The 27737-nt window shown below is 52.8% G+C and overlaps 1 protein-coding gene across 2 annotated transcripts; it reads right to left on the reverse strand.

Annotated features, from left to right (window-relative positions):
* Positions 1-5566: 5566 nt before the first annotated feature.
* TGFB1 (transforming growth factor beta 1) lies at positions 5567-27712 on the reverse strand. Of its 2 annotated transcripts, none has more exons than XM_004060790.5 (7): positions 27355-27712; positions 22951-23111; positions 19391-19508; positions 16824-16901; positions 16537-16684; positions 6773-6926; positions 5567-5863 (listed from the first exon to the last, which is right to left on the reverse strand). In XM_004060790.5, exons 1-7 carry the CDS (start codon positions 27707-27709, stop codon positions 5705-5707), a joined length of 1173 nt encoding a protein of 390 aa, XP_004060838.1. In that variant the 5' UTR covers positions 27710-27712; the 3' UTR covers positions 5567-5704. The 2 variants fall into 2 exon arrangements, with proteins under 2 accessions (XP_004060838.1, XP_018870688.1); XM_019015143.4 differs by having other exon boundaries at positions 16537-16687.
* Between the last annotated feature and the right edge of the window lie 25 nt (positions 27713-27737).

A 27737-nucleotide genomic window follows, 5' to 3' on the forward strand; every position in this document is an offset into this window, starting at 1 on the left:
CAGCTCCAGTCACTCTGTCCCTCTGTCCCCAGTCCCTTCTCCCTGCTTCTGTGCATTTCTTTCCAGCCCTCTGCCTTCCTCCCTCGCCGCCACTGCTCTGTCTTCTCGTTCTGTCTCCACACCTCTGGCTGTCGGTGTCTCCCCGTGACTTTCCGTCTCCCCTCTCTCTCCTCCCTTGTTTTTCCCATGCCTCTCCCTCCCTCCCTCCCTCCCTCTCCTCCCCACCTTTTCCACTCCATGTCCCCAGCCTTTCTCCATTTCTGTTCTCAGCTCCTGTCACCTCATTTCCCCATCCCTTTCTCTGCTGGAGTCTCCCTCTGGGGGGGCTCTGTCCTCCCCTCACTTTGCCCTTTCCCTCTCCCTGCTGTGTGTCTTGGCCGGCCCCCCGTGCCCCCCATCTCCTCTGTCTCCCACACTCTGGGAAGCCCGGCTGGGATATCCAGGTTGGAGCCTCGCTGGCGGCCGCTGGAAACCCAGAATGAGGGGTCATCGCCTCTCGCCCACCCAGAAAGGGCGCAGGAGGGGGCAGCAAGGTTGCGGGGCCTGTCTGGCCAGAAGGAAATGTCTGTGCTGTGGCCTGGTCACCCCCGCCCCCAGGACCTGCTGGGCTGCTGCCGCCCCCGGCCGGGGCTGAGGCCGAGTAAACACAGCAAACACAGCCGCCGGCAGCCTGGGATATTTATACCGAGGCTGGGCATGGGTCCAGTGCCCACCACAGCCCCTGCCCTGCCCTGCCTTGCCTGCTGCCACAGCCAGCTCCGAGCCAGCGTGGCACCAGCTGGCAAGGGGACGCGCCGCAGACACAGCCTGCGCCGGGTATGGAGGCCAACAGGCACTGGCCGCTCACGATGCAGGCGGCTTCATGGACGCACCCTGTCCCCCTCCCCTGAAAACACCAGCACACAATGTGGACCCACACTCGCAGCTGCTCGCAAACACACATCCACCCCTGCCGAGAACGCGAAATCCCCTCAACGATGATGCAAAACAGACCCACACAACTCCACACACTGCAGTCACCAGCCTACATGTGGGAACACAGCATGCAGACACCACCTTAGCACCTGCTCACAGCACCCACAGGCTGGGAACACCAGTCCCTGAGACGGACATACACAGCCCCGAAGTACAGCCCTCCCTCACACAGACAAACACCGAGAACCACAGGAAGCATGCTGGATGCACACCACGTAGACAAACATGCTCAGAATACCAGCAACACATGCACTGATCACAGTGCAACCCAGAAACAACTCAACTCACCCGCCTCATATGTAAGAAACACACACGGCCGGGCGCGGTGGCTCATGCCTGTGTCTCAGCACTTTGGGAGGCCGAGGTGGGCGGATTACAAGGTCAGGAGTTCAAGACCAGCCTGGCCAACATGGTGAAATCCCATCTCTACTAAAAATACAAAAATTAGCCGGGCGTGGTGGTGGGTGCCTGTAATCCCATCTACTCGGGAGGCTGAGGCAGGAGAATAGCTTGAGCCTGGGAGGCGGAGCTTGCAGTGAGCCAAGATCGCGCCATTGCACTCCAGCCCAGGTGACAGAGCAAGACCCCGTCTTACACATATACACACACACTCACTCCCCTCTCCTGGAGAAACATCATTCCCACAGATGATTAACATATGCAGAAAACACCACATTTCAAGTCAAACTTACACTAAAAAATGCACAAATTTACACTCAGAAGAACAGTGAAGATGTTGAGAAAAATATCAGACACACAATATGCCCCAGATACATGGCCGACTTGCAGAATCAAACAGTGCCAGAGCATAAAACCCACAGAAAATACAACAGCTTGCCCAGCAGAAATACAAAATGCAGACGCACACCCCAGAAATGCAGCGCAGCCACAAACACACGGAGCTAACACGTGCTGGGGACACACACAGACAAGACCATCCATACCAAACAGCACACAGGCCCCCAGAACACCCATGCCAGACGCAACTCACGACACAAAGCTTGGAATCACACACACACAATAAGGTCCTGAACACACAAATCTGAATCCACACTGGAACCTCAAATACTCTGCATGTCCAGAGACTAAGGGGGAAGGGGATTTCTCTCACCCCGCAATCTCCCCACTCCCCCTTGCTGACCCGGGTCCCAGGCCCGTCTTGGGGGCGGGGGAGGGGGCAGGAAGGCCTGAGCTGGCCTCCCCCAGCAGCTTCCTGCCCCACGGGGGCTGGACAGGAAGCTGGGGCTCCAGCCGGAACCCAGGCTCCCCCCACGACTTCCCTCTGTGGCCCCGGGCCGCCTGCAGAGGCAGGGGCGGGGCAGGGGGAGGGAGCGGGGAGCCCCAAACCCCCTGCCCTGCCCCTGCGGTCGGCCACAGGCGGGGGCAGACTTGTCCCGACGGGGCTGAGCCACCCATCGGGCCTGGGTGCCAGGGTGGCAGGGCAGGGGCAGTGCGCACGCGGCCAGAGGAAGGTGCTGAGCCCACAGTTTCCCCTCCCCGCCCTGTGGGGCTGTGCCAGCTCAGCCGGCAGCCCGGGGCAGGTGGGCGGGGTGTGTCATGAAGGCGTGTCGGGCAGGCCGACCACACCGCGAGTGTGCAGCCAGCACTTGTCCTCAGGCCGAGGCACGAGCTGGGGCTGGGCATGTGAGGGCCGCGTCTGCCACCCTGGGGGTGTGTCTGCTCCGTCTGGGACCCTGGGTGTGACAGTGTGTCTGGGCGTGACGTGACGGGGTCGCTGCAATCTGTGGGGCCCTGTGGGACTCCCCAGGCTGGAATTGTGCGTGTGTGGCGGAGGGTGTGGGATGTCAGACTGAGTGGGTAAGACCGACCTGCTGTCTGTGAGGTTGTGACGTGTCAGACCTCTGTGTGGGGTGTGTCTGGTGGGACTGTGACAGGTCCGACTGTGGACATGCACCCTGGACCTGTTTGTGACTGTGACCCCATGGAGGAGGAGGTGGCTGTTGAGGGATCCATTTCCTGTCCGGGCTCTGATGCCGTGATGCGTGTGCGTGCATGACACTGTTTGAATCAGTGTCTGGTGTGCGGTGGTTGCGACCATGACCCTGTGGAATATATTTGTATATGACTGTGTTGTGCCAGGTCCCTATTGAAGTCTCTGCTCGTGTTGTGTCCCAGTGAGGCTCTGAGGCTGGGTGGTGTTTACCTGATGGGCTGACACTTTCTCTATTTGTATCTGTGTATATGTGGGCTGCAGCTGCTGCCAAATGACACAGCCCATGTGTTACGGGCCCTGCAGGAGTCTCTGTGTGTCCACGGCGGCTCTGAGAGGTGAATGTTTGTGTAGTGTGGGGCACCGTCCGTGTTTCCCCCTGTGTGAGTGTGTCTGCATGTGTACACGCACCACATCCTCACAGGGCTGCAGCGATTACAGCCGAGTCACTGTGTCCTAGCTTGTGACTCTGCCTCTTGGGGCCAGGCCTCAGCATCTCTATACCTATCCATTTGTTGGCATGTCCTTGCATAGTGAACTCCTGCCTCCCCAGTCCTCCCTCAGCCCTGTGTGCTTTGGGACCTGAGGCCAGAGGAGTAACCACATTTCTACCCCTACGCTGAGCTGGGAGGGCCCCAGGTCCCTGGCACCCAGACCCAGTGCTGCCAACAGCTCTCATGCCCACAGGCAAAGGAACCGCAGCACTCATACTGTCCTTCCTCCCAGGACAATCACTGGGTGTGGGGAAGTGAAACCTGGGAGAAAGAGCAGAAACTGAGAGGCAGGAGAAAGAGGAAGCAGGAGAGAATTCACAAGCAGGACCATAGTAGATGGGAAGAAATGGAGACAGCAGAGGGAGAGCCACCCATGGCTGCTGCCATTTCTTGCCTGGACAGCTGGTCTGTCTGTGCTCACCCTCACCCTGACACTTCTGTCCACTCCCAACCATGAGCAAGACGGCGGACCCTTTGAGCGCCTAGGTCAAACCCTGCCATGGCTCCTGTCTTCCTTGAGTGCAAGTTCTTTTTTTTTTTTTTTTTTTTTTTTTTTTTGAGATGGAGTCTCACTCTGTTGCCCAGGCTGGAGTGCAGTGGTGCAACTTTGGCTCACTGCAACCTCTGCATCCCCTGTTCATGCGATTCTCCTACTTCAGCCCCCTGAGTAGCTGGGACTACATGTGTGCACCACAATGCCAGACTAATTTTTTTTTGTATTTTTTATTTTTATTTATTTATTTATTTGAGATGGAGTCTCACTCTGTCGCCCAGGCTGGAGTGAAGTGGCGTGATCTCGGCTCACTGCAACCTCCACCTCCCGGGTTCAAGCGATTCTCCTGCCTCAGCCTCCTGAGTAGCTGAGATTACAGGCGTGCGCCACCATGGCTAATTTTTGTATTTTTAGTAGAGACTGGGTTTCACCATGTTGGTCAGGCTGGTCTCGAACTCCTGACCTCGTGATCTGCCCGCCTTGGCCTCCCAAAGTGCTGGGATTACAGGCGTGAGCCACCACGCCCAGCCTTTGTTTGTATTTTAGTAGAGACAGGGTTTCACCATGTGGTCCAGGCTGGTCTCAAACTCCTGACCTCAAGTGATCCCCCTGCCTCAGCCTCCCAAAGTGCTGGGATTGCAGGTGTGAGCCACCGTACCCAGCCTTTTTTTTTTTTTTTTAAGATGCGGTCTTGGCTGGGTCCGCTGGCTCATGCTTGTAATCTCAGCATTTTGGGAGGCCGAGGCGGGCGGATCACCTCAGGTCAGAAGTTCAAGACCAGCCTGAACAACATGGTGAAACTTCGTCTCTACTAAAAAAAAAATACAAAATTAGCCGAGCATGGTGGCGCATGCCTGTAATCCCAGCTACCCAGCTACTTGGGAGGCTGAGGCAGGAGAATCGCTTAAACCCGGGAGGCAGAGGTTGTGGTGAGCCAAGATCTCAACATTGCACTCCAGCCTGGGCAACAAGAGTGAAAATCCGTCTCAAAAAAAACATTAAAAAAAGATGGGGTCTTGCTTTGTCACCCAGGCTGGCATACAGTGGCACAGTCAGGGCTCACTGCAGCCTTGACCTCCCAGGATCAAGTGATCCTCCCACCTTAGCCTCCAGAGTAGCTGGGACCACAGGTGTACATTTTTTAAAAGTGTTTTGTAGAGATAGGGTCTCACTATGTTACCCAGGCTGGTCTCAAATGCCTGGATTCAAGTAATCCTCCCATCTCCGCCTCCCAAAAGTGCTAGGATTACAGGCGTGAGCCACCCCGCCTGGCCTGAACTACTATCTTTTATTGTCTTCTTCACTATCCCCCACTAAAGCAGGTTCCTGGTGGGCAGGAACTCCTCCCATAACCTCTCTGGGCTTGTTTCCTCACCTTTAAAATGGGTGTTATCAGAGTCCGTGCATCTCAGAGTGTTGCTATGGTGACTGAATGAGTTCATTAATGTAAGGCACTTCAACAGTGCCCAAGGTGCTCAATAAATAGATCTAACTACAGTAGTGTTCCCCACTGGTCCCCTGTGCCTTGATGCGGGGCAAAGGAATAGTGCAGACAGGCAGGAGGAGGCAGAGAGGGAGAGAGAGGGAGTGGGAGTGGGGGAACGTCAGGGATGGAGACCCCAGGCAGGCGCCCAATGACACAGAGATCCGCAGTCCTCTCTCCATCTTTAATGGGGCCCCAGGTGGGCTTGGGGCACAGGTGTCCTTAAATACAGCCCCCATGGGCAAGGCAGCGGGGGCGGGGCGGGGTGGGGCCGGGCCTGCCGGGGCGGGGCGGGGCGGGGCGGGACCTCAGCTGCACTTGCAGGAGCGCACGATCATGTTGGACAGCTGCTCCACCTTGGGCTTGCGGCCCACGTAGTACACGATGGGCAGCGGCTCCAGCGCCTGCGGCACGCAGCACGGCGCCGCCGAGGCGCCCGGGTTATGCTGGTTGTACAGGGCCAGGACCTGCGGGCGGCGGGCGGGGTCAGGGCTCAGGGCTCGTGGAGGGAGGAAGACGGCCCTCCACTGCCCCATCCCCCACCCGCTACCGCGCCAGCCTCTCTCACTTCGTCTCTCCCCGCATCCCCTCTTCCCATCTCCAATTCGGTCTCTCTTATCTTCTAACATCCTATCTTATTCTGTCTCTCCCCACCTGTCTGATTTTCTTTTTGTTTTGAGACTGGGTCTCGCTCTGCCACCCAGGCTGGAGTATAGTGGCGCGATCATGGCTCGCTGCAGCCTCAACCTCCTGAGCGCAAGCCATCCTCCCGCCTCAGCCTCCGGAGTAGCTCCAACCACAGGCAAGCGCCACCACTCCTAGCTTTTTTTTTTTTTTTGGTAGAGATGGGATCTCACTCTGCTGCCCGGGCTACTCTCGAACTCCTGGGCTCAAGCGATCCTCCTGCTTCAGCGTCCCAAAGTGTTGGTATTACCATCGTGAGCCGCCGCGCCCGCCTGATTTTCTTTCTCAGTCTCTGTCCCTCCTCATCTTCGCCTCTTGCCTTGTTGTGTATCTGTCTTTGTCTCTCCTTGGCCTACCTCTGTGTCTGTATCTGTCTCTCTCATTTTGTCTCTCCATTTCTCTCTGCCTTTTTCCTTCCATCTCCCTGTCTCTCTTCTCCCCTTCACCCCCATCCCTCTGTTACTTCACTCTGTGGGTCTTCATAGCTCATCTCCCTCTGCCCCCTGCTCAGAGCCCCTCTCTAGCTTCCTGCCTCTCTCCCCATCTCTTTATTCATTCCCCTCCCCACCCCATCCCTCTCTTTCTCCCCATCCTGCCAACTCACCTCTCTGACTTTACTTCTCTTTCTCTCTCCTCTTCCTCCGTCCTGGCTCCCCCCAAGCGCATCTCGTAGCCCGGTGGGCCAGACGTACCTTGCTGTACTGCGTGTCCAGGCTCCAAATGTAGGGGCAGGGCCCGAGGCAGAAGTTGGCATGGTAGCCCTTGGGCTCGTGGATCCACTTCCAGCCGAGGTCCTTGCGGAAGTCAATGTACAACTGCCGCACGCAGCAGTTCTTCTCCGTGGAGCTGCAGGCAGGAGAGACGCGTCAGGGGCAGGGAGGGGCTACCACCACAGAAGCCACATGCCCCTCCTCCCCAGGTGCGTGTGTCACCCTAGGTTGCCCCCCCCAGCCCTATCTCCATCTGGGTCTCCCTTGCACCCACTGTGTTAATAACAACACAAATAGTCATGATAATCACTAACACAGATTAAGCACTTCCTCCAGTGCTAAGAGCAATGTAATAATTAATTTCATGCAATGCTTAAGACAAGCCTGTAAGAAGCCAGATGACCATCCACAGGGGGGCTAAATAAATCATGGCATGCCACACCCTGGAACATACAAAATAACACAGCTCCATGTAAACTGATCTGCTCTATTTGTGCAACAAATGTTTATTGAACTACTACTGTGTGCTGGGCTGGGATCTACTGCGGACTGAGGACAAATGAAACAGATAGAAATAGGCTAGGCATGGTGGCTCACGCCTTTAATCCCAGCACTTTGGGAGGATGAAGTGGGAGGATCGCTGGAGTCGAGGAGTTCGAGGTTGCAGTGAACTATGATAACACCACTGCATGCCAGCCTGGACAACAAAGTGCAAGACCCTGTCTCTAAAAAATTTTTTTTCAATTTTTTTTAAAAAGAGACAGAAATTTCTGCCCTCCATGGCCATGCTATAAATTGTCTTGTCACTCCTCTGCTCTGAACCTGGTTCCATCTCACGGCAAATGCCCAAGTCCTCACCGTGAGCCACAAGGTGCTATCAAATCTGGCTGATCTCAACTCCCTCTCTCACGCCTGCTCCACTCCAGCCACACTGGCGTCCTGTCTGTTCCTCAGACAGTCTTATTTCCGGGCTCCTGCATCCGCTGTTGCCTCTGCTTGCCTTGCTAGTCCCACAGATACCCACTCCAGCTTGTTCCTTCACTTCATTTCTTCTTTTTTTTTCTAATTTTTTTTTTTTTGAGACAGAGTCTCCCTCTGTCTCCCAGGCTGGAGTGCAGTGGCATGATCTCGGCTCACTGCAACCTCTGCCTCCCAGGTTCAAGCGATTCTCCTGCCTCAGCCTTCCGAGTAGCTGGGATTACAGGCGTGTGCCACCATGCCCGGCTAATTTTTTTGTGTTTTTAGTAGAGACAGGGTTTCACCATGTTGGCCAGGCTGGTCTCGAGCTCCTGACCTTGTGATCCGCCCACCTCAGCCTCCCAAAGTGCTGGTATTACAGACCTGAGCCACCGCATCTGGCCCATTTATTCTTTTTAATTTGTTATTCTTTTTAGAGACACGGTCTCACTATGTTGCTGAGGCTGGTGTCGAACTTGGGCTCAAGCGATCCGCACGCCTCAGCCTCCCAAAGCATTGGGATTACTGGCATGAGCCACCACACCTGGCCCCTTCACTTCATTTAAACCTTAGCTCAAATGTCCTTCACTCAGGGACCCTTAACTCCTAAAGCAGTGCCTGGAATGCAGTAGGTACTAGTAAATATCAGTTACATGACTGAACATCACCTCCTCAGAGATACCTTTCTGAGCCATCCTTTCCAAAATATCCAAGTGACTGTTAGTTCCATTTAGTGCAATACGGTATTGCAGTTATGCAAGAAAATATAAAAATGTCTGCATTTGAAATGGGACAAAATCTTAATCACCGATGACGCTGGATGAGAGTTTACGGGCATTCATTATCTTCATTGCTTTTGTATACATTTGAAATTTTCCATAATAAAGGAATTTAAATCAGAATAGGAAAAATAACAGTTCCCAATATCTGTTACTCTCTGCCTGCCTTCTTCTGGTTTATTTTACTTCTTAGAACTGTCAAAGAGGCCGGGTGCAGTGGCTCAGGCCTGTAATCCCAGCACTTTGGGAGGCCAAGGCGGGTGGATCACCTGAGGTCAGGAGATTGAGACCAGCCTGACCAACATGGCGAAACCCCGTCTCTACTAAAAATACAAAAATTAGCTGGGTGTGGCGGTGCTTGTCTGTAGTCCCAGCTACTCAGGAGGCTGAGGCACAAGAATCCGCTTGAACCCAAGAAGCAGAGGTTGCAGTGAGCCAAGATCGTGCCACTGCACTCCACCCAGGGCAACAGGGTAAGACTCTGTCTTGAAAAGAAAAGAAAAAAGAAAAGAAAAGAAAAAGTTGACAATGCCTTTTTTTTTTTTTTTTTTTTTTGAGACAGAGTCTTGCTCCGTCACCCAGGCTGGAGTGCAGTGGCGCAATCTTGGCTCACTGCAACCTCTGCTCATAGATTGGTGGGGCCAGCCAGGCACGGTGGCTCACGCCTGTCATCCCGGCACTTTGGGAGGCTAGGGCAGGCAGACTTGAGGACCCTGTCTTTACTAAAAATTCAAAAATTAGCTGGACCTGGTGGCAGGCACCTGTAATCCCAGCTACTGGGGAGTCTGAGGCAGGAGAATCGCTTGAACCCAACTTCAAGTGGCACCGGATAACCTAGAGGCAAGATAAAGCCTTTCCAAGAGCCACAGAAGCCTGAGAAGGAAGTCAAGAAACTGAGATCCCTGTGAACTCAGCCCGTACCACCCAATTTGGTTGGACCTCAGTTTCCTCATCTGTTCAGAGGTAGGAGCTACTAGATAAAATAAGGTGTTAAGCTGAGGGCCAAGGGGCCATCATGGGCAGGCTTAGGGAGGGCCATGAGTGCCTGAGATCATATGCACATGTGTGTATGTATGCATGTATTTCTGGGAAAAAGAGTCCTGGCTTTCACTTTCTCACAGGAAGTTCTGAACTCACAAAAGGGGAAGAACTAGTGTCCAGAATCATCTTTTTTTTTTTTTTTTTTTGAGATGGAGTTTCACTCCTGTTGCCCAGGCTGGAGTGTGATGGTGTGTTCTCAGCTCACTGCAACCTCCGTCTCCCGGGTTCAAGCAATTCTCCTGCCTCAGCCTCTCAAGTACCTGGGATTACAGGCATGCGCCACCATGCCCGGCTAATTTTTTGTATTTTTAGTAGAGGCTGGGTTTCACCATGTTGGCCAGGCTGGTCTCAAACTCCTGACCTCAGGTGACCCACCCACCTCGGCCTCCCAAAGTGCTGGGATTACAAGCGTGAGCCACCGCACCCGGCTCAGAATCATCTTTAATATGCAGTTCAACCCTAGCTGGGGTTCTGAGATCCTAGGATTTGAACAATCTGTGATACTGTTATCCAAGTCAGCAGTTCTCCACGTGAGCTCCCAGGACCAGCGGCAGCATCACCTGGGAACTGTGGGAAATGCAGATTCTCAGGTGGCACCCCAGGCCACTGAAATCAGAAATTGTGTGCGGGACTGGGAACAACAGTCCGTGTTGAACAAGCCCTCTAGGTGATCCTCTGACTCATTTTTTCAGGACACATTTGGGGCCTACCCTGCACCGGGCCTTGGGATGCCCACAGCCCTTGCCCTTGCCAAGCCTCTTCCGTCCAGTCTCTGAAGACCTAGGCCAGGTGCAGTGACTCACGCCTATAATCTCAGCACTTTGGGAAGCCAAGATTGGTGAATCGCTTGAGCCCAAGGAGTTTAAGACCAGCCTGGGGAGCATAGTGAGACCCTGTCTCTACAAAACTTTTTATAAATAAAAGACCCAACAGAAACTGTTTGTTGAGTCAAAGATCTACTTAGGGCCCCAGGGGAGGCCCAGAGGCCTCACATCCATCTTGGATGTTGGAGAAAGGGGTTAGGAAGGAGGTAGTGTTCGAGCTGCCTTAAGAACAAATTTTCCTATGAAAGTTTTTTTTTTTTTTTTTTGAGATGGAGTCTTGCTCTGTTGCCCCAGGCTGGAGTGCAGTGGTGCAATCTTGGCTCACTGCAACCTCCATGTCCCAAGTTCAAGCAATTATCCTGGCTCAGCCTCCCAAGTAGCTGGGATTACAGGCACACACCACCATACCCGGCTAATTTTTCTGTATTTTTAGTAGAGACAGGGTTTCACCATGTTGGCCAGGCTGGTCTCGAACTCCTGACCTCATGTGATCCACCCGCCTCAGCCTTCCAACGTGCTGGGATTACAGGTGTGAGCCACCGCGTCCAGCTGGAAAGTTTCAAATGTACACAAAAGCAGCTTCAACAATGACCAACTCATAGCCAATTTCCATTGCATCTCTACCCCTATCCACTATCTCTCTCTTTTTTTTTTTTTTTTTGAGAGAGGATCTCACTCTGTCACCCAGGCTGGAGTGCAGTGGTGCAATCACAGCTCACTGTGGCCTCCAGCTCCTGGGGCTCAAGCCAACCTCCCACCTCAGCCTCCTGAGTAGCTGGGACTACAGGTACACACCACCAGGCCCAGATACTTTTCATATTTTTTTTTGGGGGGAGATGGGGTTTCACCATATTGCCCAGGCTGGTCTCCAACTCTTAGGCTCAAGCAATCCTCCTGCCTTGGCCTCCCAAAGTGGTGGGATTATAGCTGTGAGCCACTGCAGCCAGCCGACAATGGTTTATCTCAAAGCACATGCAATCCACCATGTTGCTTCATCCATAAATATTTCAAATGTATCTCTAATTAAGACTACTTTAAAACACAGTCACAATACCATGTAAGAAAATTAACAATTCCTTGATATCTAGCGGAATATCTAGACAGAGTTCACATTTACCCAACTGTCTCATAAATATCTTTTTTTTTTTTAAGCCTGTGTAAATTAAGATTCAGGTAAGGTCTACACATTGCAATTGGTTGATATGTCTCTTAGGATTTTTTTTTTTTTTTTTAATTTTTGAGATGGAGTTTCACTCTGTCACCCAGGATGCAGTGAAGTGGTGCAATCTCGGGTCACTGCAACCTGTGCCTCCCAGGTTCAAGTGATTCTCCTGCCTCAGTCTCCCAAGTAGCTAAGACTACAGGCGCCTGCCACCATACCCTGCTAATTTTTGTATTTTTATTTATTTATTTATTTTTTTGAGACAGGAGTCTCACTCTTGTTGCCCAGGCTGGAGTGCAATGGCGCGACCTCGGCTCACTGCAACCTCCACTTCCTGGGTTCAAGCAATTCTCCTGCCTCAGCCTCAAGAGTAGCTGGGATTACAGGGCCCGCCACCACGCCTGGCTCATTTTTGAATTTTTAGTAGAGAGGAGGTTTCACCACGTTGGCCAGACTGGTCTCGAACTCCTGACCTCAGGTGGTCCACCCACCTTGGCCTCCCAAAGTGCTGGGATTACAGGTGTGAGCCACGACAGCTGGCCTGATTTTTGTATTTTTAGTACAGACAGGGTTTCACCATGTTGGCCAGGCTGGTCTCCAACTCCTGACCTCAAGTGATCCACCTGCCTCAGCCTCCCAAAGTGCTGGGATTACGGGCGTGAGCTACCATGCCTGGCCTCTCTTAGGACTTTTTTCAAAATCTACAAAATCATCTCTCTCTCTCTTTGTATATATATTCAGGGTCAACTATATATAGACTGACCCTTGGACATGGGTTTGAACTACATGGGTCCCCTTACAAAATTCACCACTTACAGGTGAATTTTTCTTCCACCTCTGCCCTGAGACAGCAAGACCAACACCTTTTCTTCCTCCTCCTCAGCCTACTCAACATGAAGACCTTTATGATAAGCCACTTCCACTCAATGAATGGAAAATATACTTCCTCTTCCTTATGATTTTCTTAAGGACAAATTTTCTTTTCTCTATTTTATTTTAAAAATGCAGGCATAGGCCGGGAGCAGTGGTTCAAGCCTGTAAGGCCAGCACTTTGGGAGGCCGAGGCTGATGGATCACCTGAGGTCAGGAGTTCAAGACCAGCCTGGCCAACATGGTGAAACCCCGTCTCTACTAAAAATACAAAAATTACCCGGGTGCGAGGGCGGACGCCTGAAATCACAGCTATTTGGGAGACTGAGGCAGGAGAATTGCTTGAACCTGGGAGGCGGAGGTTGCAGTGAGCTGAGATCACTTCACTGCACTCCAGCCTGGGCGACACAGCTAGACTCTGTCTCAAAAAAAAACAAAGAATACGGCCGGGTGCGGTGGCTCACCCCTGCAATCCCAGCACTTTGGGAGGCCGAGGCGGGTAGATCACTTGAGGTCAGGAGTTCAAGACCAGCCTGGCCAACATGGTGAAACCCCACCTCTACTAAAAATACAAAAGTTAGCCGGCCATGGTAGCAGGTGCCTATAATCCCAACTACTCAGCAGGCTGAAGCAGGAGAATTGCTTGAACCCCCGGGAGGTGGAGGTTGCAGTGAGCTGAGATTGTGCCATTACACTCCAGCCTGAGTGACAACAGCGAAACTCCGTCTCAAAAAAAAAAAAAGGATATAGGACATAATACATAAAACATGCAAAATATGTATTATTTGGCCGGGAGCAGTGGCTCATGCCTGTAATCCTAGCACTTTGGGAGGCTGAGGTGGGCGGATTGCCTGACCTCAGGAGTTCAAGACCAGCCTGGGCAATACTGTGAAACCCCATCTCTACTAAAATACAAAAAATTAGCTGGGCGTGGCGGTGGGCACCTGTGGTCCCAGCTACTAGGGAGGCCGAAGCAAGAGAATCACTTGAACCCGGGAGGCAGAAGCTGCAGTGAGCCGAGACCACGCCACTGCACTCCAGCCTGAATGACAGAGACTCTGTCTCCAAAAAAAAAAAAAAGTATTAATCAACTGTTTATGTTATGGATAAAGCAGAATTCCAGTCCACAGTAGGCTATTAGTAGTTAAGTTTTTGGGGAGTCAAAAGTTGTATGTGAATTTTTGGCTGCATGGTACGTGTGTGTGTGTGTGTGTGTGCTTTCCCCTTCTTTGCATTGTATTTGATGAAGAAACTGGGTGAGGTTTCTTGCAGTCTGAGTTTTGCTGACCATTTCCTCTGTTCCTGTCTTTCTAGAAAACTGTTAGGATCTACAGTCCTGATCAGATTCAGGTTTGATTTTTTTTTTTTTTTTTTTTTTTCCTGAGACAAGGTCCTGCTCTGTCCTGAAATGCAGTAGCGTGATCCTGGCTGACTGCAGCCACAACCTCCTAGGCTCAAGCACTCCTGCCTCAGCCTCCCAAGTAGCTGGGACTACAGGCACACACCACCCAGCCAGCTAGTTTTTTCGTATTTCTTGTACAGAGGCAGGGTTTTAACATGTTGCACAAGCTGGTCTTGAACTCCTAAGCTCAAGCGATCTGCCTGCCTTGGCCTCCCAAAGTGCTGGGATTACAGGCATGAGCCACTGCACCTGGCCTTCAGGTTTGATTTTTTGCCAAGACTTCCTAGGCAACATTGGGTCCCTCCCTACGGAGGCTGACATGGCTGGCTATCTCCCTTTGTAATGTCAGGAGCTGTTGGCACTCAAGACCTCAATTTGTGGCCGGGCGCAGTGGTTCATGCTTGTAATCCCAGCACTTTGGGAGGCCAAGGCGGGCGGATCACGAGGTCAGGAGTTCGAGACCAGCCTGACCAACATGGTGAAACCCAGTCTCTACTAAAAAAAACAAAAATTAGCCGGGTGTGGTGGCACACGCCTGTAATCCCAGCTACTCAGGAGGCTGAGGCAGGAGAATCACTTGAACCTGGGAGGCGGAGGTTGCAGTGAGCCGAGATCACGCCACTGCACTCCAGCCTGGGCAACAGAGCGAGACTCTGTCTCAAGAAAGACCTCAATTTGTTCATTGACAGGGTTGCTGGGCTGATGGCGCTAAGATCTGGTGGTGAAGGAGCCTGGGAGCCGGGCTGATTTTCTGGCAGGGAAACGGCAGGTAACAAAGCCCAGAGACACGACCAAAATATTTTAAGCAAGGGAGGAATAAGGTCAGATGATCACTCTAAATTTACAACATTCTAACTCTCCATTTCAACTTTCTAGGAATCCAGCATTTCAGCTTTCTTAGATTGCAGTATTAGCATTCCAGCATCTTACGATTCTAACATTCTGACAGCATCTTCAACTCTCTAGGATTCCCACTTTCCAACCTTTGAGGATCTCGGCATTCCTGAATTCCAGTATGCCAGTATTGCATCCCAACATTCCAAAGTTCTGAGCCATCACTCAAGAGGTTCAAACTGACACTTTCTTTCTTTTCTTTTTTTTTTTTTTTTTTGAGATGGAGTCTCGCATCATTGCCCAGGCCGGAGTGCAGTGCCACGATCTCGGTTCACTGCAACCTCCACCCCCGAGGTTCCAGTGATTCTCCTGCCCCAGCCTGGGTACCTGGATAGCTGTAATCCCAGCCGAGTAGCTGGGATTACAGGTGCCAGCCACCACACCCGGCTAATTTTTGTATTTTTAATAGAGACGGGGTTTCACCATGTTGGCCAGGCTGGTCTTGAACTCCTGACCTCAGGGGATCTGCCCACCTCAGCCTCCCAAAGTGCTGGAATTATAGGCGTGAGCCACCGCGCCCAGCCTGCTGCCACTTTCTATTAATAAAATCCCAGCATTCTAATATTCTAACATTCCAACACTGAGTTCCAACATGCTGAGATACCAATATTCTGCTTTCTCCAACTCCAACATTTGTGGATGTGAATATTTCAAAACAGAATTCTACCACTGTGAGCCCAATATTCAAGGACTCCAATCTGCCAACACTGGTATCCACAATTGGCCAGTGGTGCAGGAATTCCACATGGGCCATCTTCCCATTTTGAATCCCCAAATTCTAGGATTCCAATGTTTCAGCTTTCCTTGAGTCCGACATTCTCCATTTCAGTAATTAACACCAAATTCTAGCATTCTAGAATCCCAGCATTCTAGAACCTCAACCTGCCAACAATTTAGGGATTCAAGATGGTGACCTTCCAACTTTGAATTCCAAGAATCACAGGGTTCAACTTTCTAACATTCTGTGATTCCAACACTCCAGCAAGAAAGCAAGGCTGGGCGTGGTGGCTCACGCCTGTAATCCCAGCACTTTGGGAGGCTGAGGCAGGCGGATCACGAGGTCAGGAGATCAAGACCATCCTGGCTAACACGGTGAAACCCAGTCTCTACTAAAGATACAAAAAATTAGGCCGGGCGCGTTGGCTCACGCCTATAATCCCAGCACTTTGGGAGGCTGAGGTGGGTGGATCACGAGGTCAGGAGATCGAGACCATCCTGGCTAACACAGTGAAACCCCGTCTCTACTAAAAATACAAAAAAATTAGCTGGGCATGGTGGCACATGCCTGTAGTCCTAGCTACTTGGGAGGCTGAGACAGGAGAATCACATGAAACCGGGAGGTGGAGCTTGCAGTGAGCCAAGATAGCACCACTGCACTCCAGCCCGGGTGACAGAGCGAGACTCTGTCTCAAAAAAAAAAAAAGGAACCTGATCCCAACATTACAAGACTCCCAGTTCTTTTTTTGTTTTTTGTAGCTGGGATTATAGGCGCCCACCACGCCTGGCTAATTTTTGGATTTTTAGTAGAGACAGGGGTTTCACCATGTTGGCCAGACAGGTCTCAAACTCCTCACCTCAGGTGATCCACCTGCCTCAGCCTCCCAAAGTGTTGGGATTACAGGCGTGAGCCACCGTGCCTGGCACAAGACTCCTGGTTCTTACACCCAGACCTCATCCCCTGAGCCCTCCAAGCTAAAGGAGACAGATGCTCAGCCCGAGCACAGCAGCAGCCAGGTGTCCAACCTGGAGCACCTGGTCAGCAGATGGCAGTCATGCCCCCAGCCTGGAAGGCCTCCATCCAAGGCTACAAGGCTCACCTGAAGCAATAGTTGGTGTCCAGGGCTCGGCGGTGCCGGGAGCTTTGCAGATGCTGGGCCCTCTCCAGCGGGGTGGCCATGAGAAGCAGGAAAGGCCGGTTCATGCCGTGAATGGTGGCCAGGTCACCTCGGCGGCCGGTAGTGAACCCTGCTTTGGTGTGGGAGTCAGGGGATAGGGGACATACACACACACTCTCAGAGGGATAGATAAGTGGGGCGTGGGGCAGATGGGAAAACACACACGCACACACGTCACAGCTGGGCATGGCCAGGGAAGCAGGCCTCACCGTTGATGTCCACTTGCAGTGTGTTATCTCTGCTGTCACAGGAGCAGTGGGCGCTAAGGCGAAAGCCCTCAATTTCCCCTGTAGGAGTGGCGAGAGGGAAGCCAGTCTGAGAGTGCAGCTCACCCAGCCCCTGGAGGAAGAGGAAGGAAGGAGCAAACCCCAGGGGGTTCCTTCCTGCCTCCCCCACCCACCCCACTCTGCCCTCTCACTGCAGCTCTCTCTCTCTCTTTTTTTTTTTTTTTTGAGACAAGGTCTCGCAGCCTCAACCTCCCAGGCCCAAGCAATCCTCCCATCTCAGCCTCCCGAGTAGCTGGGACCACAGGCGTGTGCTATCACGCATGGCTAATTTTTTTTTTTTGAGATGGAGTCTGGCTCTGTTGCCCAGGCTGGAGTTCAGTGGCGTGATATCAGCTCACTGCAACCTCCACCTCCCAGGTTCAAACGATTCTCCTGCCTCAGCCTCCCAAGTAGCTGGGATAACAGGTGTGCGCCACCACACCCGGCTAATTTTTTGTATTTTTAGTAGAGATGGGGTTTCACCATGCTGGCCAGGCTGGTCTCAAACTCCTGACCTCAGGTGATCCGCCAGCCTTGGCATCCCAAAGTGCTGGGATTACAGGCATGAGCCACTGCATCCGGCCTACACGGCTACTTTTTAAATTTTCTGTAGAGACAGAGGTCTCACTATGTTGCCCAGGCTGGGCTCAAGCAATCCTCCTGCCCTGGCCTCCCGAAGTGCTGGGATTACAGGCATGAGCCACTGCACCCGGCCAGCATCAATCTCTTGAATGAATGAGTGAATGATGTTTTCTAAGCTCCTACAATGTGCCAAAGCCTGTGCTGTGTGCTTGGGACTCAGCATTGACCAAGACAGATGAGCTCCCTCTAGGCCTTTGTCGAACAGCCCAGGACACTCCTCCCAGTGCCCACCTGCTCCCTAATCCCTATTTTTTCTTTTTCTTTTCTTTTTTTTTTTGAGACGGAGTTTCACTGTTGTTGCCCAGGCTGGAGTGCAATGGCACGATCTTGGCTCACTGAAACCTCCACCTCCTGGGTTCAAGCAATTCTCCTGCCTCAGCCTCCCGAGTAGCTGGGATTACAGGCGTGCACCACCACGCCCAGCTAATTTTGTATTTTTAGTAGAGATGAGGTTTCTCCATGTTGGTCAGGTTGGTCTCGAACTCCCGATCTCAGGTGATCCACCCACCTCCGCCTCTCAAAGTGCTGGGATTACAGGCGTGAGCCACCGCGCCAGGCCTCCTAATCCCTATTTTTTCATGTGGCCAAACTACTATTTATCCTGTGAGTCTCCACACAATCACCCTCACCCAGCAAGCCCTCCTAGACTCCCCAGATGGGTCCAGGTGCCTTCTCTGGGCTCCCAACAGCACTTAGGGCGTCCCCCATCCTGTATGCCTCCCTGTCCTGGCCTTGTCCTCCCTGCTGGTGCCTCCCCATCCCATCCTTGATCATTCTACGTCATTCCTGCCTGGTGGGGCCTTGACAAGATCTCTTAGGTGTCCAGAAGTGACTGTGGGCCCCATGAGGGCAGAACTGAGGGCTGTCTTGGTTATCACTATGTCCCCCACACCACCCAGCACAGGGCCAGGCACACAGCAGGAACCTGTGGGCAATTATTGAATAAAAGCATAAATGAGAGGGAGGTGAGGGAGAGAGATAGGGGCACCATGGGCCCTGCCAGGAACCAGACAGAGACAATCATCTCCTGGACAGATCAAATGAGTTAGGCTCTCCCTGGCCTCCAGGCCTTTGCATAGGCTGTTCCCTTTGCCTGGAATCTTTTTTTTTTTTTTTTTTTTTTGAGATGGGATCTCACTCTTTCATGTAGGCTGGATTGCAGTAGTGTGATTATGGCTCACTGCAGCCTTGACCTCCCAGGCTCAGGTGATTCTCCCACCTCAGTCTCCCAAGCAGCTGGAACTACAGGCACGCAACAGCATGCATGGCTAATTTTTGTATTTTTGTGTAGAGACCGGGTTTCGCCATGTTGCCCAGGCTGCTCTCAAACTCCTGAGCTCCAGTGATCCATCCTCCTTGGCCTTCAAAAGTGCTGGGATTATAGGCGTAAGCCACCGTGCCCAGCCCCAGAATACTCTTAGACCTCTCCTTTTCCTGACCATTCTACTCATCCCTTCAACATCAGCTATGGTGCCCCTCCTCCAGGAAGCCCTCCCTGATTCTGGGCTGGGTCAGGTACCTCCTTTGGGCTCCCCATCCCAGTCCCACCCACTCTGGGTCATCACTGCCTTACAGGTCTGTTCCCCAGCTACCTAGCCAATGGACTATATGAGCTCTGTGAGGGCAAGGATGGGGCTGTTTTGGTCATTGCTGTGTCCTTAGCATCACCCATCACAGGGCAGGGCAGAGAGGTGCTCAGGAAACAGATTAGCCAATCACTCAGGTTTCCATGCCACAGAGGGGAGCCAGGTCTCAGCACTTTCACACCAGTATGGGGCGGAGAGGGGTCCTAGGCAAAGCGACCCCAGGACAAACAATGGGGTGGACCCCATTGAGAAACAGGGGTGGGACACACAAGTAATCCTCACCTCCGCGGCTCAACCACTGCCGCACAACTCCGGTGACATCAAAAGATAACCACTCTGGCGAGTCGCTGGGTGCCAGTAGCCGGTTGCTGAGGTATCGCCAGGAATTGTTGCTGTATTTCTAGAAGATGATGAAGGCAGGAGAGAGACAGTGGGTAGATGGTGTCACGCCCCCACATATACTAACTGAATCCTTCACCCCATCTGCTTCCCCAAACAGGCTTCCAGAAAGTTCCCAGGCACTACCCTCTCAGACAGCCACCTGTGTGGTCCTGTGGCACCCATCCTCCCCCACAGTACCCATGAGAGGAGGGGTGGAGAAAAAGCTCAGGCTGCGGTCAAGTCACCTTCACACAGCTCAGCCGAAGGTGTTTTCTTGCCTTCTCGAGGCCTGTTTCCTCATTGGTGAAATGCTAAGCCCCACTCAGCGTGGACAGCCCACAATGCTAAAATTCTGCTGCTAACATTCTGGGCCGGGCGCAGTGGCTCACGCCTGTAATCCCAGCACTTTGGGAGCCCAAGGTGGGTGGATCACTTGAGGTCAGGAGTTCAAGACCAGCCTGGCCAACATAGTGAAACCCCATCTCTACTAAAAATACAAAAATTAGCCAGGCATGGTGGCCACACGCCTGTAGTCACCACTGTTTGGGAGGCTGAGGCAGGAGAATTGCTTGAGCCCGGGAGACACAGACTGCAGTGAGCCAAGATCGCGCCACTGCACTCCAGCCTGGGCGACAGGACGAGACTTCGTCTCAAAATAATAATAATAAATAAAATAAAATTCTGCTGCAAACATTCTGGGGTTTGCTGAGGCTACGGTTCTGCAAATTTGACACCCTGAATTCTCAGTAACTTAGAAGTCATTTCTAATGATTCCGGCTGGGCACGGTGGCTCACGCCTGTTATCCCAGCACTTTGGGAGGCCAAGGCGGGTGGATCACCTGAGGTCAGGAGTTCAAGACCAGCCTGGCCAACAAAGTGAAACCTCGTCTCTACTAAAAATACAAAAATTAGCCAGGCGTGGTGGCACACACCTGTAATCCCAGCTACTCAGGAGGCTGAGGCAGGAGAATCACTTGAACCCAAGACACAGAGGTTGCAGTGAGCCGAGATTGCACCACTGCACTCTAGCCAGGGTGACAGAGTGAGACTCTGTCTCAAAAAAAAAGGAAAAAAAAAGTCATTTTGTGATTCAAATGTTTGATAATATCCCAAGATTTCCACTTCTAGAGCCTGAGAAGCTTTAGAAGACTAATGTTCTATAAACCCAAGAGTCTGCCATGCCGCACCCAGATGCTGCAGGTACCCAACATCTGTGTAGAATAATTTTCTGGGCCGGGCACAGTCGCTCACGCTTGTAATTCCAGCACTTTGGGAGGCCGAGGCGGGTGGATCACCAGAGGTCAGAGGTTCGAGACCAGCCTGACCAATATGGAGAAACACCGTCTCTACTAAAAATACAAAATTAGCTGGGCGTGGTGGTGCATGCCTGTAATCCCAGCTGCTCGGGAGGCTGAGGCAGGAGAATTGCTTGAACCCAGGAAGCAAAGGTTGTGGTGAGCCAAGATGGTGCCATTGCACTCCAGCCTGGGCAACAGGAGCAAAACTCCATCACCCAAAAAAAAAAAAAAAAGAAGAATTTTCTGGGGTTGGATAGTCCACTCCAGGGACTGCAGAATAAAGCTGAATTCCCCAGACTCCAAGAAGCCAAGCTAACATAGGACAAAGTTCTCTCACTGTGAAAGTCTGAAATCTACCATCCTATGAGTTAACATTCCCTCTGATATGGATTCTAGCTCATAGAAACTGCTAGAGCCTCCAGCCCTTCCAGATGCCCCAGTCCTCTTGGAAGCTCCCTATCGTCTAGAGCAGTGCTGTCCTAAAGAACTTTCTGGAAATGTGCTTTATCTGCAACATCCAAAATAGTAGCTGCTAACCACATGTGACTATAGAGTACTAGAAATATGGCCAGTGAGAATGAGGATTTCTTTTTCATTTTTATTTTTTTTGAGACAGAGTCTCGCTCTGTTGCCCAGGCTGGAGTGCAGTGGTATGATCTCCGCTCACTGCAGTCTCCACCTCCTGGGGTCAAGCAATTATCCCGCCTCAGCCTCCCAAGTAGCTGGGATTACAGGCGCCCGCCACCACACCTGGCTAATTTTTGTATTTTCAGTAGAGATGGAGTTTCGTCACATTGGCCAGGCTGGTCTTGAACTCCTGACCTCAAGTGATCCACCCACCCTGGCCTCCCAAAGTGCTGGGACTGCAGGCATGAGCCACCACGCCTGGCCTATATATATATTTTTGAGACGGTCTCGCTCCATCACCCAGGCTGGAGTGCAGTGGTGCAATCACAGTTCACTACAGCCTCGACCTCCTGGGCTCAATCAATCCTCCCACCTCAGACTACTGAGTAGCTGGGACTAGAGGCACGCATCACCATAACAGGCTAATTTTAGTATTTTTTTGTAGAGACAAAGTTTCAACATGTTGCCCAGACTGGTCTCGGACTCCTGGGCTCAAGCAATCTGCCTGCCTCGGCTTCCCAAAGTGCTGGGATTAGAGGTGTGAGCCACTATGCCTGGCCCTAAATTTTTAATTTAATTTTAAACAATTTAAATTTTAATCAAGCTAAATGTGACTAGTGGCTGTCATATTGGACAGAATGATTCTAGAGCCCCCAACCTTTTCAGAGATTCCAACTTTCAAGAATCCTGTGTCCTTAAAGAGTCCAACTCCTAAGATTCCAGCCTTCTAAGTGTTTAACATCCTAGGATGCAAAGAGTCTGAACATTTAAAAGTGCTCTAGGTTCCGGGTGCAGTGGCTCACGCCTGTAATCCCAGCACTCTGGGAGGCTCAGGTAGGAGAATCACTTGAGGGCAGGAGTTTGAGACAAGCCTGGCCAACATGATAAAACTCTGTCTCTACTAAAAATAAAAAAATTAGCCCAGCATGTTGGCACATGCTTGTAATCCCAGCTACTCGGGTGGCTGAGGCAGGAGAATCACTTGAACCCAGGAGGCGGAGGTTGCAGTGAGCCGAGATCACGCCATTGTACTCCAGCCTGGGTGACAGAGCGAGACTCCATCTCAAAAAAAAAAAAAAAAAAAAAAAAAAGAGGCCAGGCGCAGTGGCTCATGCCTGTAATCTGAACACTTTGGGAGACCGAGGCAGGTGGATCACGAGGTCAGGAGATCGAGACCATCCTGGCCAACATGGTAAAACCCCATCTCTACTAAAAATACAAAAATTAGCTGGGCGTGGTGGTGCACACCTGTAATCCCAGCTACTTGGGAGGCTGAGGCAGGAGAATCACTTGAACCCAGGAGGCGGAGATTGCAGTGAGCTGAGGTCGTACCACTGCACTCCAGCTTGGCAACAGAGCGAGACACTGTCTCAAAAAAAAAAAAAAAGAGTTCTAGGATTGTATGGTTTGTGTTCTTCTATCCTTCAGGGACCATCTAGGTGGACCTTGTAACCAGCTGACCCACAGCCACCCCCCTGGTCACAGCTCACCCTCTCCAGCCCATACCCTGACCTTCCTTCTGGCTCATGTCCTCACCTGGTACAGCTCCACGTGCTGCTCCACTTTTAACTTGAGCCTCAGCAGACGCAGCTCTGCCCGGGAGAGCAACACGGGTTCAGGTACCGCTTCTCGGAGCTCTGATGTGTTGAAGAACATATATATGCTGTGTGTACTCTGCTTGAACTTGTCATAGATTTCTAGCAGGGAGAAATGAAGGGAGGCGATCAGGGGTTTGGCAGAGGTGAGGGGAGGTGGTGCTCCCAACTCTAGGAGTTTTGGAGCTGACAGCTCTGGGGTGGAGTCAGTCTCTGATACCTTTTATTTATTTATTTATTTATTTATTTAAATGAATTTATTTTTTTTTTTGAGACGGAGGCTCGCTCTGTCACCCAGGCTTGGAGTGCAGTGGCGCAATCTCTGCTCGCTGCAACCTCCGCCTCCGGGGTTCAAGCAATTCTCCTGCCTCAGCCTCCTGAGCAGCTGGGACTAAAGGCGCATGCCACCATGCCCAGCTAATTTTTGTGTTTTTAGTAGAGATGGGGTTTCACCATGTTGGCCAGGATGGTCTTGATCTCCTGACCTCGTGATCCACCCGCCTCGGCCTCCCAAAGTGCTGGGATTACAGGTGTGAGCCACCGCGCCCAGCCCTGACTGTGATACTTTTTAGCTGTGTGACCTTGAGGAAGTGGTTTCTCCCCCTGGGTTTGTTTCCTCCTCTGTAAAATAGGTCCTAACCACATTCCTCTCTCATGTAGCATCATCTCTCAAGTCGACTAAGGCTGGTACCAAGGGGAACCACTCTGTTTGCTCTGGCCTTCCTTGCCCCAAATGCAAGAGCCCCTAAAATGCAGAGTAAGGATCAAGGGCACAGGCTTTGGACTCAGATAGTGCCTCTGCTGCCTCTTGGCTGTGTGACCATGGGCAGTTAACACCCTCTTTCTGAATGTCAGTTTCCTGTTATTCTTTGAAAAACAGCAATAACATTAAGCTCCCTGCATTCCCACCCAGACTCTCCTAATTTAAGCGCTGTGTAACCTTGGGCAAGTGAATTCCTCTCTCTGAGCCAGGTGTAAGACAAGACAGAGTGACTCTAGAACCCATTCCAGTATTGTAGTGGGAAATTAGATGACCCAGGTCAAGCCATGTGGCACCAATTCTGCATACACTGGTCACTCAATCATGTATATGTCTAAGAGCGCTGGCTGGGTGCAGTGGCTCACGCCTGTAATCCCAACACTTTGGGAGGCCGAAGTGGATTGATTACTTGAGGTCGGGAGTTCGAGACCAGCCTGGCCAACATGGTGAACCCCCGTTTCTACTAAAAATACAAAAATTAGCCAGGCATGGTGCTGGACACCTGTAATCCCAGCTACTTGGGAGGTTGAGGCATGAGAATCGCTTGAACCTGAGAGGCAGAGGTTATAGTGTGCCGAGATTGCACCACTGCACTCCAGCCTGGGTGACAGAGTAAGACTCTGTCTCAAAAACAACAACAACAACAAAAAACCACAAAACAGTGCTATTTACCAGATGCTATTTAAAGCACTTTACAAAGATGAAGACATTTAAACCTCACAACCTTATACTATTATTATACCCATTTAATAGATGGAGAAACTGAGGCACCGAGATTAAGTAATTTGCCCCAAGGTCACATAGCTGCAGACTGGGATTCAAACTCAAGCTGTCTCATTCCAGAGACTGTGCTTTTTTTTTTTCTTTGCCCAAGAGACAGGGTCTCACTCTGTCCCCCAGGCGGAAGTGCAGTAGCACAACCATGGCTCACTGCAGGCTGGAACTCCTGGGCTCAAGGGATCCTCAGGCCTCAGCCTCCCAATATGTTGAGATCACAGGCATGAGCCACCACACCCACCCAGCTAGAGACTGTGCTCTTAACCCCTAAGTGATTCTTCTACTTCTTTTTATTATTAGTTTTCCACCCTTAACTCCCTTCCCCAGCTGGTTAGGGAAAGTGAAGTTCATTCTGGGTAGGAATGGCTGTAGTGGGGAGAAAAGGAATTAAGGTGTTTTCTTTTCTTTTCTTTTCTTTTTTTTTTTTTTTGAGATGGAGTCTCTGTCGCCCAGGCTGGAGTGCAGTGGCGCGATCTTGGCTCATAGCAACCTCTGCCTCCCAGGTTCAAGCGATTCTCCTGCCTCAGCCTCCCAAGTAGCTGGGATTACAGGCGCCGCCCGCCACCCCGCCCAGCTAATTTTTGTATTTTTAGTAGAGACCGGGTTTCGCCATGTTGGCCAGGCTGGTCTCCAACTCCTGACCTCAGGTGGTCCACCCACCTTGGCCTCCCAAAGTGCTGGATTACAGGCGTGAGCCACCGCGCCCAGCCAAGGTATTTTCTAGTTTAGGAAAAGTTTGGGGATGGGGATGAGGGAACAGGCCATGAACTGCTGGATCAACTGGGGCAACTGCTTCCAGCCTCCCATAGTGGGGGTGTGAAAAGAGACTGGTGAGAAAGGCAGAAGAAACCCCTTCCCTACGGCCCCCTTCGATCCTCCTCCTCCTCCCCAGTCTCCCTCCCCACCCAGCCCCAATAAGCCCTATTCTTGGCCCGGAGGTTACTCAGCAAACCCCAAAGGAAAGGCAGAGCCTTGGCTGGGGAAGACAGATAGGGAGGAAGACAGAGAGGAGGGAGAGGAAGGGTTGGAGGGTGATGCAGAGAGGGAGAGGCGGGGAGATGTCAGAGACAGAGACGAGGCAACAGGACCGTGGAGGAGAAAAATAGAAAGGGAGAGAAAATAGTCGGAGAGACAAAAACCAGGAGACCCAATGCGTGGACAGAAAGACTAACGGAGACGAAAAGAAAGAGGCAGATGGGGAGACACGTGCGAGACGAGACACATGTGCATTTGTTGGGGAGAAGAGGATTGGAGGTGTCAGTGTTAAAGGAACCTCTACAATGAAGGTGAAGCCACGGAAGATAAGGTAAGGCTGAGACTTGGGTGCGGAGTGCGCGTCATTGGGCTGGAGCCGTAAACTGGCGCAGAAATGGGCAGGGAACCCGCAAGCCCACACCGCCCAAGAGTCAGTGAAACCTGAGGGATCTTCCCCAAGGCTCTGAACCACGCGGGACGCCTGGGTCCTCGCATGGATGCCGACGGGGCCGGCTGAGTGGGAGCCCCGCCCGTAGCTGGGGTGAGGAGGGCGGGAGGCGCCGCAGCCAGGAGGGCGGGGACCAGACCTGCCCCGTCTCGCCCCGGGCTCCGCGAGCGATCCCCGCCCCCGCCGGGGGCATGGGAAGGAAAGGGAAGGGAGGAGGATGAGGCCGCCGGACGCTGGGGTTTCCCCAGCCACCCTGAGAGGAACTGGGACTTTGGGGTCCAGACTGCCAGCGTTTAGTGCAGCGGGGTCCTCCTGCCCCTTGGTGGAAGCGCAGGCTCCTCCCCCCGCGCGTGGCACCCACGTGGGGCTTTCTCACTCCTCCCAGCTTGGTTTTCTCACCTCGGTCTTGTAGAGTCACCCCCCACCCAGCACTTCCCCTGCGGCTGGACTCCGCTCAGCCCATTCCCCTGCATCCTGCGGCGAATGGGGGGGCTCGCTGCTCGCAGCGTGGATGGCGCTGGGTATCTCTCCTCCCCGCTCACACCACCTTTCCCACGCCTGTCTCCCCTCTCGGTAAAGCCCTTCCCATGACCCAGGACTCTAGGTCTTCTGGAAGCTCGATTCCTCCGCTGGGCTCCCCACTCTGTCCCTCACGTCCCTGTGTGAAACACCGAGGACACCTCTGCATCCCGGGCGCCCTCCCGGGTCTCCGCTCCTCTCCCGCTTGCCTCCTCCTTCCAATAACCTCCCGTCCCTTTCTCCCCACATTTATCACACGCACCTCTGTTTCTCTTTCTACGACTCTCCCCCACCCCCGCATCCCGCGTGCTCCTGGCAGCCTCTGGAAGTGGGTCCGCTCTCACTTTCCTGGCACCCCCTGGGGTTGCCTTCATCTAGCTTTTCTGTCCTTCTTGAATCTTTCCACCTCAGGACCCCCAAGCTCTGGGTCAACTTTCTCCAGCGCCTCTCCTTTCCCAAATGCTGGGATCTTCGCTTCTCCCACACCAGGCTCCCTTCTCTGCACCTGGCACCCCACGACCCCCCCGCCCCATTCAACGCGTCCTGGAAGAGGGAGCCTTCTACCCTCCCCCTATTGCTTGTCTCCCTCTAGGGGACTGCCCCCACGACCCCGCATGTTTCTGTCGCCCTCTAGAAGCGGTCCACTTCGCTATCTCCTCCTCTCCAAGACCAGATACCTGGGTGGTAGGGGGCTCAGTGCCATCCTCTTTCGGACACCCCCCTCCCACCATCACACGTTCCCTTTGCCCCGGGGGGTCCTCTTCCTCCAGCCAGTTTCTTCTGCCAGTCACTTCCTACCCGTGGCCCCGGCACTCCGGCGCCCCCTGGGGGCCCCCCTCCCAGCTCCCCTGCCCCTCCGAGCTCACCGTTGTGGGTTTCCACCATTAGCACGCGGGTGACCTCCTTGGCGTAGTAGTCGGCCTCAGGCTCGGGCTCCGGTTCTGCACTCTCCCCGGCCACCCGGTCGCGGGTGCTGTTGTACAGGGCGAGCACGGCCTCGGGCAGCGGGCCGGGCGGCACCTCCCCCTGGCTCGGGGGGCTGGCGAGCCGCAGCTTGGACAGGATCTGGCCGCGGATGGCCTCGATGCGCTTCCGCTTCACCAGCTCCATGTCGATAGTCTTGCAGGTGGATAGTCCCGCGGCCGGCCGGCCAGGCGTCAGCACCAGTAGCCACAGCAGCGGTAGCAGCAGCGGCAGCAGCCGCAGCCCGGAGGGCGGCATGGGGGAGGCGGCGCCCCCCGGCACTGCC

This window comes from Gorilla gorilla, chromosome 20 (assembly GCF_029281585.2).
Source record: "Gorilla gorilla gorilla isolate KB3781 chromosome 20, NHGRI_mGorGor1-v2.1_pri, whole genome shotgun sequence".
In the NCBI taxonomy this organism is placed as follows: Eukaryota; Metazoa; Chordata; class Mammalia; order Primates; family Hominidae; genus Gorilla; species Gorilla gorilla.